The sequence below is a fragment of the Caretta caretta genome, chromosome 26, assembly GCF_965140235.1.
Source record: "Caretta caretta isolate rCarCar2 chromosome 26, rCarCar1.hap1, whole genome shotgun sequence".
NCBI classification, from domain to species: domain Eukaryota; kingdom Metazoa; phylum Chordata; order Testudines; family Cheloniidae; genus Caretta; species Caretta caretta.
The window spans coordinates 14214265-14227823 of NC_134231.1; the positions used below are offsets into that span (position 1 = coordinate 14214265).

A 13559-nucleotide genomic window follows, 5' to 3' on the forward strand; every position below is an offset into this window, starting at 1 on the left:
AATGAAGTTTGCAGATGATAGAAAGCTGGGAGGTATTGCCAATTTAGAGAAGGACCGGGATATCATACAGGAGGAGCTGGATGACCTTGTAAACTGGAGTAATAGTGATAAGATAAAATTTAATAGTGAGAAGTGTAAGGTCATGCATTTAGGGATTAATAACAAGAATTTTAGTTATAAGCTGGGGACGCATCAATTAGAAGTAACGGAGGAGGAGAAGGATCTTGGAGTATTGGTTGATCATAGGATGACTTTGAGCCGCCAATGTGATATGGCCGTGAAAAAAGCTAATGTGGTCTTGGGATGCGTCAGGCGAGGTATTTCCAGTAGAGATAAGGAGGTTTTAGTACCGTTATACAAGGCACTGGTGAGACCTCACCTGGAATACTGTGTGCAGTTCTGGTCTCCCATGTTTAAGAAGGATGAATTCAAACTGGAACAGGTACAGAGAAGGGCTACTAGGATGATCCGAGGCATGGAAAACTTGTCTTATGAAAGGAGACTCAAGGAGCTTGGCTTGTTTAGCCTAACCAAAAGAAGGTTGAGGGAGATATGATTGCTCTCTATAAATATATCAGAGGGATAAATACCGGAGAGGGAGAGGAATTTATTTAAGCTCAGTACCAATGTGGACACAAGAACAAATGGATATAAACTGGCCGCCAGGAAATTTAGACTTGAAATTAGACGAAGGTTTCTAACCATCAGAGGAGTAAAGTTTTGGAATAGCCTTCCAAGGGAAGCAGTGGGGGCAAAAGATCTATCTGGCTTTAAAATTAAACTCGATAAGTTTATGCAGGAGATGGTATGATGGGATAACATGATTTTGGTAATTAATTGATCTTTAAATATTCATGGTAAATAGACCCAATGGCCTGTGATGGGATATTAGATGGGGTGGGATCTGAGTTACTACAGAGAATTCTTCCCTGGGTATCTGGCTGGCGAATCTTGCCCATATGCTCAGGGTTTAGCTGATTGCCATATTTGGGGTCGGGAAGGAATTTTCCTCCAGGGCAGATTCGAGGAGGCCCTGGAGGTTTTTTGCCTTCCTCTGTAGCACGGGTCACGGGTCACTTGCTGGAGGATTCTCTGCTCCTTGAAGTCTTTAAACTACGATTTGAGGACTTCGATAGCTCAGACATAAGTGAGAGGTTTTTCGCAGGAGTGGGTGGGTGAGATTCTGTGGCCTGCGTTGTGCAGGAGGTCGGACTAGATGATCATAATGGTCCCTTCTGACCTAAATATCTATGAATCTATGTGGGCCATGCAGCGAGCGGGCAGCTGGGTGCGGGCAGGGGTGGCAGCAGAGGCTCTGGTGCAGCGGGAAGGTGCCCGGCCCAAAGGACCCCTCCCAGCCAACGGGTTTTGTTCCTAGATGAGTTCCATGAGCCCCCGACGGAGCCGTGGGAGCCCGGCAGGGAGGACCGGAGACCGGCGCCCGACTCCGGTGAGTGCTTGTCAGCTGTGTGGGGCCTGCCCCCTGGCCGTGTGCCCCTCAGTTCCTTGTCCTGAAGCCAGAGCCCTTTCCAGGGTGCCCTGCTGCATCCCCTTGGCCTCGGGGAGCCAGGAGAGTCTCCAGGAGCCCCCAGCCCTGGCACATCCCGTGGGAGCCTGGGGGGGCTCCCCTAGGGCTCACAGTCCCGGTGCAGCCTCCCAGATGGGGCTGTAGCAACCTCCTGCCCGCTGTTTGGCTCCAGCCTGGCACAGCAGAGAGCAGCTCCTGCCGTGTCCTGCCCCAGCCTGGCCCCTTACCCTCGCGGGCAGCAGCTGCTGACTGTGTCTGTCTCTCCCCGCAGTGATGACGGAAGAGCCCGAGCCGCCCACGCTGGACTATAATGAGCAGATCGAGCGGGAGGATTACGAGGACTGTACGGGGCTGCTGCTGCCTCCCCATGGCCCCTCCGCCCAGACCCTCGCTCCCCGGCTGGGCCCCGGCCCCCTGGGGACAGCCCTGCCCTAGAGCAAGTGCAACCCAGGGACCCCCCCACACCAAGGAGAAGGGGCCTGCCTGCGACCCCCAATGCTCCCCTGGGACAGGGCAGCCTCACCCCCTAAGCCCCTGACCCCCAGTGCTGCACAGCCCCATCCTCTGTGCCCCAGTCCCCCCAGCACTCCCTTGGGGCTGCAGTGAGGGGCCTGGGCCACGGAACGGCCCCTGCCCAACAGCCGGGGACGGAGCAGAGCCCGGAGCCCCAGCGCTGGGATCCTGTAAGATGGCTCTTAAACACCTGACACCCCTCGGGCCAAAGTCCCACGGGGCCTGAGCTCCTGTGCCCGGCATCAGGGCTGAGCAGGGGCAAAAGGGTCCCTTTGGACTTGGGACAGGGGTCAGTGATGCCCACGGAGCCAGGCAGGGAGGATTGGGCCCACAGTCCCTGGGTGGGGAGGACGATGACCAGGGGTGCTTCCTCTTGCCAGCCCTTTCCGCCCACTCTGGACACATCAGCCACTTGTCCCCTCACGCCACATGAGAGCCCCCTGCTGCATCCCCAGCAGAAACCCCCTGGTTGGAGCCCCCCTCTCCCTCCTGCAGCAGGACAGTGACAAACCTACGTTCCTTCCCCCCAGTCGAATACGTCCGGCGGCAGAAGAAACCCAAGAAACCTCCGAGCAGGAAGACACCCGAGAGGCCGCCGTTGGAGGTGGAGGAGAAGCCAAGTCCAAGTATGTTTCCTACGGCCCTGAGTCTTCCCCAGCCAGGGAGGAAGGGGGCTGGGGAACAGGCAGGGAAGAAAACCCCCTGAGTGAGCCACCCCCGGAAGGGCCTGAGGCTGCATCGGTGCAGAGGCTGTTGTGTTCACCAGCACCAAACCGGAGGGACCAGGGAGCCATACCCCCTCCCTCCACTTTTAACAAAAGACACATTAGTGCAGAATTCATGTCCTCTGCAGATTGTTTTTCCCCCCGCAGAATAATAGTCTGCTGCGGAGGCACTGCAATTACACCTTTTGCCCACCAGGGGCTGCTGTGGCACCAGAAGAAAGGTCAGCTGGCTCAGCCAGCCGCAGGGAGGGAGGGGCACTTTGGCCGTGGGCCCCTCCCCCTTCTACAAAGGTCCCGGTGGCCTGGGCCGTGTGCCCGCTAGTCGGAGAGGTGCCCGCTCCTCGTGCCCAGCCCCCCCCCCATGCAAAGAAGCACCTCCCAGCTGCTTGGGTGTCAGGGCCCTTCCCACGGGACCCCCAGGCTCTGCCACCCATCTGTGACCCACGTAGCCTGGGAGAAGGACCTGCTCAGTGCGGGAGGGGCTGGGGTGCTCCCACACCGTGGTTATTCTGGCCCCCCTGCAAAGTCCCCCGGGGCCAGTGAAGCAGAGGGGCAATTTAGGGCAGCCCTCAGGGGGTTGGACCATGATCTGTCCTCTGAACAGCCCCCTGCCTGCCCTGTTGGAGGGTCTTTCCTGGGCTAAGTCCCCCCAGCCCTGGCAGCTCTCCTCCAGGGGGGCCTGGCTGTACCCGCCTCCCTGGGGCTCACGCAGCCTCTCTTCTCCCCCTGCAGAGCCGCCCCCCACCCTGCCCCCCGAGCGGGACTACGATGAGGGGCTGCCCCTGGCACCATTGCCGGACTATGACGACAGTGAGTGTCAGCTGCCTCAGGACGGGCCCCCGGCCCCCAAAACCCAGCCTCCTCCCCCGCCAGCACTCGGCCCCTGCCCTCCCCCCAGCACCCTGCCTCTCCCCACCCCTGCAGCTCTCTGTCCCCCTCCCCCCTGCTCCGGACCCCACAGCTCTCTGCGCCATTGGCCCCCCTCCACAGCCCTGGCCCCCATATGAACCCGCTCCCACCCCCACCATGGCCTGGCCTGCCACCCAGCCAGTGCATGCAGGCCCAGTCAGCATGGCGAGGCTTAGGCCAGCCGGAGGAGATCTGGCCTCCCCAGGAGCTAACAGAGGCTCCAGCCCCTGTTAGAACCAACAGCCAGGGGGTCCCAGCTGGGGGGGCCGTGACTCTGGGCAGGGCTGAGGTCCTGCGGGGAGGGATGTCCCGTGCCCACACGGCCCAGCCTGGGTGCACGCCGGCCCAGTGCCACGTCCTGTGGCATCCCCGGAAGGGCCGATCCCTGGCGTGTTCTCCCCCACTTCCCGCTGCGTTCAGAGGCAGCGTCCCTGTGTGCGTCCCCCCAGGGTGCTGTCACCCGGCCGGCCCCTCAGTGCGCCCCGCTCTCGCCCCCAGTGGAATACGGCCTGCCCCAGCCCAAGAAGTTCCCCAGCAAGAAAGAGGGTGAAGACGAGATGGAAACGGACGAGGAGCGACTCAAGCCAGGTAAGGAGAGGGCTGCCCACGATGGGGCGGGGCAGGGCACACAGGGGGAGGGTCCGGGCACATGGGGCAGGGCCAGATTCATTGTGGGAGAGTCTGGACACATGGGGCGGGGCCAGGTGAATTGTGGGAGGGGCCAGGGACATGGGGCGGGGCCAGGTGAATTGTGGGAGGGGCCAGGAACATGGGGCAGGCCCAGGTGAATTGTGGGCAGGGCCAGGGACATGGGGTGGGCCCAGGTGAATTGTGGGCGGGACCAGATATGCTGACCATGCATGCATTCCCCAGTAGAGCAAACCCCTGGCCATGTGGGCTCCCTTCTCCCAGCTGGCCAGTGCTGCTGGCTGCCCCAGGGATCCCCCGGGACACAGTGTTCAAGCGGCCGGGGCAGAAGGAACCCACCAGCCTGGTCTAACCCTCCCTCCCTCCTCGGCCACACTGACCTTGACCCTGCCCCTCTCCCCTCCTGGACCAGGGAAGCCCAAGAAAGGCGGCAGCAGCAAGGAGGAGGAGGAGGTGGACACGGAGGATGACAAGTGGGCGGAGGAGAAGACCAAGGAGCGGAAAGGTGAGTGCGGAGCTGCCTCCCCGAACCACGTCTCTCCTGGCTGGGGCCCAGCTCCGGGGCACCGCACCCAGAATCCCGCCCAGCTCCGGGGCACCGCACCCAGAATCCCGCCCAGCTCCGGGGCACCGTACTCAGGACTCTCGGCGGGAGCCGACCCTGGAGCACTGTGCCCAGGACCCACAGTGGGGCCCGCTCTCCAGCCTGGCCCTGCCTAGGTAATTCCAGGTGCTCTTGCCAGGCTGGCTTGAGTTAGAGAAACGCGCACACGGTTCCCCCCACCCCCACCCCCTCTGCCCTTCCCAGTCCCTTCCCCCTCGGCGGCTCTGGCCCTGCTACGCTGCCAAGGGGTGCAGGGCAATGGGCCCCTGTCCCATCTCTTCTCCGTGCCCCTTCCTGGCACCCTCTGTGCCTGCCCAGAGCAGGGGGCCCAGCCCCAGCCACGGCATCCTCCCGCTGCCTCTCACTAACCCCCCACCCCAACCACCTGCAGGGAAGCCGAAGAAGCCAGGAGGGAAGAAGTGGGAAACAGATGAGGACGAATGGACGCCCCCGGAGGAGAAAACAAGTGAGTGACCCTGTGCCAGGGGCCCAGCCCGCCAGCCAGGCATGCGGGGGCGGGGGTCAAAGCCACGTGCCCCCTTTGGAGAGAAGGGGCAGGTATGATGAAGGGGCAGGAGGGTGAGTGAGGCCGGTTTGCCCAGGGCTGGGAGATGCAGAAACTGGGCACGGCCCCTGGCAGCCAAGCTGCCCGAGCCTCAGCACCTCTGCTGGGTTGGTGCCCACACTGGGCCCGAGGGCCTGACTGGCACCTGCTGCCCGGCAGGGGCCACGCCAGCTGCAAGGGGCAGAGAGCAGGGAGAGCTCTGTCACCAGCAGCGGGCACAGCGGGGTCGCTCCTGGGCCGGGGGCAGCTGGGTGTGCGGGCGTGGCACTGAGCCGGCGAACCCAGGGGCCGGCAGGGAGCTGGGCTAGCGAGTGTCCCCCCCCCCCCCGGGTCACGCGGGCGCTGCCCTCCCTGCCTTGCAGCGTGCCCCCCCATCGGGATGGAGTCCCACCGCATCGAGGACGACCAGATCCTGGCCTCGTCCATGCTCCGGCACGGCCTGGGCGCTCAGCGCGGGCGGCTCAACATGCAGGTAGGAGCAGCCCCACCCCCAGCCCCGGGGTGCCCCCACCTGCCATTGGCCTCAGGGCAGACCCTGCCCTCTCCCCTCTCCCTCTGCCCCCTCCCAGGCCGGCTCCAACGAGGACGATTTCTTCGACGGCGCCTGGTGCGCCGAGGACGACACCCGGGCTCACTGGATTGAGGTGGACACCAGGAGAACCACGAAATTCACAGGGGTCATCACACAGGGCCGGGACTCCCAGATCCAGTACGTACGGGCCGGGGGGGTGTCCCAGATCCAGTACGTACGGGCCGTGCCCTGGGGGGGGCTCCCAGATCCAGTATGTACGGGCTGGGGGGGTGTCCCAGATCCAGTATGTACGGGCTGGGGGGGTGTTCCAGATCCAGTACGTACGGGCCGGGGGGGTGTCCCAGATCCAGTACGTACGGGCCGGGCCCTGGGGGGGGCTCCCAGATCCAGTACGTACGGGCCGGGGGGGTGTCCCAGATCCAGTACGTACGGGCCGGGGGGGTGTCCCAGATCCAGTACGTACGGGCCGTGCCCTGGGGGGGGCTCCCAGATCCAGTATGTACGGGCTGGGGGGGTGTTCCAGATCCAGTACGTACGGGCCGGGGGGGTGTCCCAGATCCAGTACGTACGGGCCGTGCCCTGGGGGGGGCTCCCAGATCCAGTATGTACGGGCTGGGGGGGTGTTCCAGATCCAGTACGTACGGGCCGGGGGGGTGTCCCAGATCCAGTACGTACGGGCCGTGCCCTGGGGGGGGCTCCCAGATCCAGTACGTATGGGCCGGGCTAGGGTTGCCAACTGTCTAATCACACAAACCCAAACACCCTTGCCCCGCCCCCTGCCCTGAGGCCCCGCCCCTTCTCCGAGGCCTCGCCCCACTCACTCCATTTCCCCTCTCTCCATCGCTCGCTGTCCCCTACCCTCACTCACTTTCACCTGGCTGGGGCAGGGGGTTAGGGTGCAGGAGGGGTCATGGGCTCTGGGCTGGGGCTGAGGGGTTCGGGGTGAGGGAGGGGGCTGAGCCTGGGGCAGGGAGTTTGGGTGCAGGAGGAGGCTCAGGGCTGGGGTAGGGGGTTGGGGTGCAGGAAGGCTGAGGGGTGCGGGCTCTGGGAGGGAGTTTGGGTGCGGTAGGGGGCTCAGGGCTGAGGTAGGGGTGAGGGGTGCAGGCTCTGGGAGGGAGTTTGGGCGCAGGAGGGGGCTCAGGGCTGGGGTCGGGTGCAGAAGGGGTGAGGGGTGCAGGCTCTGGGAGGGAGTTTGGGCGCAGGAGGGGGCTCAGGGCTGGGGTCGGGTGCAGAAGGGGTGAGGGGTGCGGGCTCTGGGAGGGAGTTTGGGCGCAGGAGGGGGCTCAGGGCTGGGGTCGGGTGCAGAAGGGGTGAGGGGTGCGGGCTCTGGGAGGGAGTTTGGGCGCGGTAGGGGGCTCAGGGCTGGGGTCGGGTGCAGAAGGGGTGAGGGGTGCGGGCTCTGGGAGGGAGTTTGGGCGCAGGAGGGGGCTCAGGGCTGGGGTCGGGTGCAGAAGGGGTGAGGGGTGCGGGCTCTGGGAGGGAGTTTGGGCGCAGGAGGGGGCTCAGGGCTGGGGTCGGGTGCAGAAGGGGTGAGGGGTGCGGGCTCTGGGAGGGAGTTTGGGCGCAGGAGGGGGCTCAGGGCTGGGGTCGGGTGCAGAAGGGGTGAGGGGTGCGGGCTCTGGGAGGGAGTTTGGGAGCAGGAGGGGGCTCAGGGCTGGGGTCGGGTGCAGAAGGGGTGAGGGGTGCGGGCTCTGGGAGAGAGTTTGGGTGCAGGAGGAGGCTCAGGGCTGGGGTAGGGGGTTGGGGTGCAGGAAGGCTGAGGGGTGCGGGCTCTGGGAGGGAGTTTGGGTGCGGTAGTGGGCTCAGGGCTGAGGTAGGGGTGAGGGGTGCGGGCTCTGGGAGGGAGTTTGGGCGCGGGAGGGGGCTCAGGGCTGGGGTCGGGTGCAGAAGGGGTGAGGGGTGCGGGCTCTGGGAGGGAGTTTGGGCGCAGGAGGAGGCTCAGGGCTGGGGTAGGGGGTTGGGGTGCAGGAAGGCTGAGGGGTGCGGGCTCTGGGAGGGAGTTTGGGAGCAGGAGGGGGCTCAGGGCTGGGGTCGGGTGCAGAAGGGGTGAGGGGTGCGGGCTCTGGGAGGGAGTTTGGGCGCGGTAGGGGGCTCAGGGCTGGGGTCGGGTGCAGAAGGGGTGAGGGGTGCGGGCTCTGGGAGGGAGTTTGGGCGCGGTAGGGGGCTCAGGGCTGGGGTCGGGTGCAGAAGGGGTGAGGGGTGCGGGCTCTGGGAGGGAGTTTGGGCGCAGGAGGGGGCTCAGGGCTGGGGTAGGGGGCGCGGGAGGGGGTGCGGGCTCTGGGAGGGAGTTTGGGAGCAGGAGGGGGCTCAGGGCTGGGGTCGGGTGCAGAAGGGGTGAGGGGTGCAGGCTCTGGGAGGGAGTTTGGGTGCAGGAGGAGGCTCAGGGCTGGGGTAGGGGGTTGGGGTGCAGGAAGGCTGAGGGGTGCGGGCTCTGGGAGGGAGTTTGGGTGCAGGAGGGGGCTCAGGGCTGGGGTCGGGTGCAGAAGGGGTGAGGGGTGCGGGCTCTGGGAGGGAGTTTGGGAGCAGGAGGGGGCTCAGGGCTGGGGTCGGGTGCAGAAGGGGTGAGGGGTGCGGGCTCTGGGAGGGAGTTTGGGCGCAGGAGGGGGCTCAGGGCTGGGGTCGGGTGCAGAAGGGGTGAGGGGTGCGGGCTCTGGGAGGGAGTTTGGGCGCAGGAGGGGGCTCAGGGCTGGGGTCGGGTGCAGAAGGGGTGAGGGGTGCGGGCTCTGGGAGGGAGTTTGGGCGCAGGAGGGGGCTCAGGGCTGGGGTCGGGTGCAGAAGGGGTGAGGGGTGCGGGCTCTGGGAGGGAGTTTGGGCGCAGGAGGGGGCTCAGGGCTGGGGTCGGGTGCAGAAGGGGTGAGGGGTGCGGGCTCTGGGAGGGAGTTTGGGCGCAGGAGGGGGCTCAGGGCTGGGGTCGGGTGCAGAAGGGGTGAGGGGTGCAGGCTCTGGGAGGGAGTTTGGGTGCAGGAGGAGGCTCAGGGCTGGGGTAGGGGGTTGGGGTGCAGGAAGGCTGAGGGGTGCAGGCTCTGGGAGGGAGTTTGGGCGCAGGAGGGGGCTCAGGGCTGGGGTCGGGTGCAGAAGGGGTGAGGGGTGCAGGCTCTGGGAGGGAGTTTGGGTGCAGGAGGAGGCTCAGGGCTGGGGTAGGGGGTTGGGGTGCAGGAAGGCTGAGGGGTGCGGGCTCTGGGAGGGAGTTTGGGCGCAGGAGGGGGCTCAGGGCTGGGGTAGGGGGCGCGGGCTCTGACGCTGCGATTCCGCCCTGACTCCTGCTGCCTGGCTGTGTCCTGAGGCCAAGATCCCTGTCCTTGCCCCCGCCCTGCCCAGAGACTCCCTGCCCCGGCTGTGGCTGCCCGCAGCTGCCCCGGGGTGCTGAGTCCCCCCCGCGCTCTTGTCTCCCCAGCGATGATTTTGTCACCGCCTTCTACGTGGGCTTCAGCAACGACAGCCAGAACTGGGTGATGTACTCCAACGGCTACGAGGAGATGGTACGGACCCCCCCCGCCCCCGCCGGGGGCTCCTGTCTGCCCCCCCAGCCCTGCCCTCACCCCCCCCCAGGCGGCCTCCACCGTGTCTGGGGCACAGCGGCTGTAACTCCGGCATGTGTCTGGGGCTGGGGGTCGGGATTGGGGGGCACTGGCAGAGCGTGGGGGGGCGGGGTTGCCCGGCACCCGCCTCCTTTGCCTGACCCCAGGGGCCGTGTGTGCCACCCCTGACGCTGCCTATCGGGCCTCTCCCTGCAGCTCTTCCACGGCAACGTGGACAAGGACACGCCGGTGCTGACCGAGTTCCCGGAGCCCGTGGTCGCGCGCTTCATCCGGGTGTACCCGCAGATCTGGAACGGGAGCCTGTGCATGCGGCTGGAGGTGCTGGGCTGCCCCCTCTCCAGTAAGAGCCGGCCCCGGGCGGGAGGCGGCTCTGGGGAGCTGCGCGGGGCCTGGCCGCTGGGGCAGGAGGGACCCGATGGCGGGGGCAGAACAGACCTGAGAGCCCTGCATGGCCAGGCTGCTGCTGGGGGGCTCTAGGTCCTGCAGCCCCCAGCTCAACCCCCCACCCCCTGGTGGCAGGGACTCTGGGGACCCGGACCAGCACTGGGAGGGTCCTGCCCTGGCTGAGCCCACCTGGACAGATCCCACACCAGAGCCCTTGGCAATGCCAGCGTGCTGAGCTCACCAGCTGGCTGGGGCAGCTTGCTGCGAGGGGCTCTCCACCGCACCACCTGCCCGAGAGCCTCCGTCACAGCACGGCCCCTCCCGGGCGCCAGGGTCCCCGCCTCGTGGCCCCTGCAGCGCTGGGCCCCCTCTGCCCCCAGCCCGCGCCGAGCCCCTCGCTCCCAGGCTCTGGGCGGGCGGGTCACGGCCGCGGGTCTGACCAGAGGCTCTGCCCCTTCCCCAGCCGTCAGCAGCTATTACAGCCAGCAGAACGAGGTGACGTCCACCGACAACCTGGACTTCCGCCACCACAGCTACAAGGACATGAGGCAGGTGCGTGTGCGACCCCCCTGGGGACGGGGGTGCGGGTTCACCCCCCGGCGTGGCATTCACAGCCATTCCATGCGCATTGCACTGGCCCGGAGTCTCTGCCCGCTGCTGGTCCCGCAGGACAGCACCCAGTTCCTGGGGTGTTTCCAGGGAACCCCCTGACCCCTCTGGGGGGGTTCGTGCTGCCCTGGCCTCCTGCCGCATTAGGCCCCGGCCCCCTCTCTGCAGCATTTCCCAGTGCTACAGCCGGCCCCGTGTCCCCGGCATCTCGGCCCCTCCCGGCAGAGTCATTGCCAGGGACTGGCCTCCCCGGCGTTCGGCTGACAGCGAGGATCGACCCTGGCTCCTCTCCCGCCCCAGCTCTGCTCACAGCCAGCAGCCGGGGGCCAGAGCTGCCTGGCGCCAGCCTGGGTGACGTCAGCTGATTCCACGAGCCTCTTGGGGCGCCCGCTGCCAGCCCCACTGTGCGTCCCAACAGCAGCGGCTCCCCGGCCTTTATTCCCCTCATGGGAGGGCAATTCAGCCCCGCCCTGCGCCCCCTTGCCTTGTTGGCAGCATGGACTCCCCACTAAGGGCCTCTCCGTCCCCTCCCTGGAGCCACCCGGGGTTGGCAGGCGGGGCGGGCAGGCCTGGCCCCTCTAATGCCTCCCTGCTCCCTGCAGCTCATGAAGGTGGTGAACGAAGAGTGCCCCAGCATCACGCGCATCTACAACATTGGCAAGAGTTCCCGCGGCCTGAAGATCTACGCCATGGAGATCTCGGACAAGCCGGGGGAGCATGAGCGGGGTGAGGCGGGGCCTGGGCTGGGGTTGGCCCGCCGGGGCATGGGCAACGGGGCAGGCAGACCCCTCCTACGTTAGCCACCGCCAGCCTGGGGATTTCCATGCAGCAAAGCACCAGGCCAGCAAGGGGCCAGGAGCTGCTCCTGGGCGTCTTGCCCTGCCAGCCCCCAGCGTGGCCCCCCGCCCCCGGGATCGGAGGGCGTCTCTCCCTGCGCGGGGCGGAGGGACGCGGCGTCTGTCCGGCCTGCGGCTCCCCTGGACCTGGTGCGCTGGGCCCGGCTCTGCGGGCACCCGGGGCTGGCGGGCATCGCCCTGACCCCGCGCCCTCTCCCCGCAGGGGAGCCCGAGTTCCGCTACACGGCCGGGCTGCACGGCAACGAGGTGCTAGGCCGCGAGCTGCTCTTGCTGCTGATGCAGTTCCTGTGCAAGGAGTACCAGGACGGGAACCCGCGCGTGCGCAGCCTGGTGACCGAGACCCGCATCCACCTCGTGCCCTCCCTCAACCCCGACGGCTACGAGATCGCCAGCCAGGCGGTGAGAGACCCCCCGTGGCATGGCCCAGTTAGCAGGGACCTCAGCCTGGCGGTGTGCCTTGGGGCGATGCAGTGGGGTGGCTGGGTGCTGGGCATGGGGGCGGACCCTGCTGGGGGCTGGGCATGGGGGGCAGAAAGCGGGGGGAGGGGTGATCCGGCATGGGGGAGGGTCCTGCTGTGAGGGAATGGGGCAGGGGAAGCCGCGCTCAGCCCTTGGGGCATGGCAGTGTGTGGGGGGGGTGGGGCTGGTGCCAGCTGCCGGGGGGGGCGTGCTACTGAGTGGATCGTGCCCCTCTCCGCAGGGCTCGGAGCTGGGCAACTGGGCGCTGGGCCACTGGAACGAGGAAGGCTACGACATCTTCGAGAACTTCCCGGACCTGGCCAGCGTGCTGTGGGCGGCCGAGGAGCGGAAGTGGGTCCCGCACCGGGTCCCCAACCACCACATCCCCATCCCCGAGCACTACCTGGCCGAGGATGCCCACGTGAGTGCCGTGGGGGCCCTGGCTCCTAGGAGGGTGGGGCGGCTGGGAACCCTGCCCGCAGGGCTAGGGGGGAAGGCGATGGCAGGGAGCGCCGTGATGGCATTTACGGGGAAACTAGTGGGCAGGGTGCCAGCCAATGCCCGGCTGCCTCATGGGGTGGGGATTAGCCACGGGGAGCAGGCAGGCGTGGCTCTGCCTGGGGGCAGGAGGTGCCCACCTGCCCTGGCTCTGTGCCCCCCCACAGGTGGCCGTGGAGGTGCGTGCCATCCTCACCTGGATGGAGAAGACCCCCTTTGTGCTGGGAGCCAACTTCCACGGTGGGGAGAAGCTGGTGTCGTACCCCTACGACATGGCGCGGCCGCCCCCCGAGGGAGAGGGGGCGGTGGCACGCACGCCGGACGACTACGAGGACGAGAACCTGGAGGCACAGGAGACCCCCGACCACGCCATCTTCCGCTGGCTGGCCATCTCCTACGCCTCGGCTCACCTCAGCATGACCGAGACCTTCCGCGGGGGCTGCCACACCCAGGACATGACCAACGGCATGGGCATCGTCAGCGGCGCCAAGTGGCACCCCCGAGTCGGGAGTGAGTGGGGGTGTGTGTGGGGGGGTAATGCCGCAGCAAACACCTGCCTGGCAGAGGTGCCGGGGCGGGGGGGAACTAGGACAGACAGGGCTCCCTTTGGGAAGGGGCACACCCCCCCAGCCTCCATTGTGCTGGCCCCTCAGCTGGGTGCCCCCTAGGCCACTCTAGCCTCACCCCCTCCAGAGCTTTGTCTGCAATGCCCCCCCCCCCCGGAACTCCCTGGGGGTCCAGCCCCCACCACAGGCAGTGCTGGCAGGCGGGAATCGCTGAGCTGGTCTTTCTCAGCGCCATTCCCACCGCTCTGGCCTGCTTCACCCAGGCCAGGTGCTCCCTCGGCTCAAGGGGGCACGCCCCAGAGGCTGGCATCACTGCGGCCATGCTGCCTGCCCCAGGGCCCCTGCCGACCCCTCAGGAGGGGAACGATCCCCCCCCCACGCGGCACAGGAGGGCTCCAGCCCTTCCCCGGCCAGTGCTGACAGCCCGTCCCCCTTTCTCTGCCGGGCCAGGCATGAACGACTTCAGCTACCTGCACACCAACTGCCTGGAGCTCTCCGTGTACCTGGGCTGCGACAAGTTCCCCCACGCCGGCGAGCTGCAGCAGGAGTGGGAGAACAACAAGGAGTCGCTGCTCACCTTCATGGAGCAGGTGGGCCGGGGGGGACTGAAGCAGGGGGTCCGG

General features: G+C 66.8%; 1 protein-coding gene across 2 annotated transcripts in view; it reads left to right on the forward strand.

Moving 5' to 3' along the window:
* The window catches only part of AEBP1 (AE binding protein 1), a 40282-nt gene that overhangs the window by 25024 nt on the left and 1699 nt on the right, over nt 1–13559 (forward strand). For both annotated transcript variants that reach the window (XM_048829365.2, XM_048829366.2), the window contains 17 exons: nt 1379–1450; nt 1800–1871; nt 2572–2667; nt 3499–3576; nt 4174–4263; nt 4736–4828; nt 5319–5393; nt 5855–5964; nt 6062–6201; nt 9419–9503; nt 9759–9903; nt 10411–10499; nt 11159–11282; nt 11616–11812; nt 12114–12293; nt 12538–12880; nt 13387–13526. In XM_048829365.2, the coding sequence (XP_048685322.2) occupies nt 1379–1450; nt 1800–1871; nt 2572–2667; nt 3499–3576; nt 4174–4263; nt 4736–4828; nt 5319–5393; nt 5855–5964; nt 6062–6201; nt 9419–9503; nt 9759–9903; nt 10411–10499; nt 11159–11282; nt 11616–11812; nt 12114–12293; nt 12538–12880; nt 13387–13526 (2129 nt within the window). The remainder of the gene's footprint in view (nt 1–1378; nt 1451–1799; nt 1872–2571; nt 2668–3498; nt 3577–4173; nt 4264–4735; nt 4829–5318; nt 5394–5854; nt 5965–6061; nt 6202–9418; nt 9504–9758; nt 9904–10410; nt 10500–11158; nt 11283–11615; nt 11813–12113; nt 12294–12537; nt 12881–13386; nt 13527–13559) is intronic.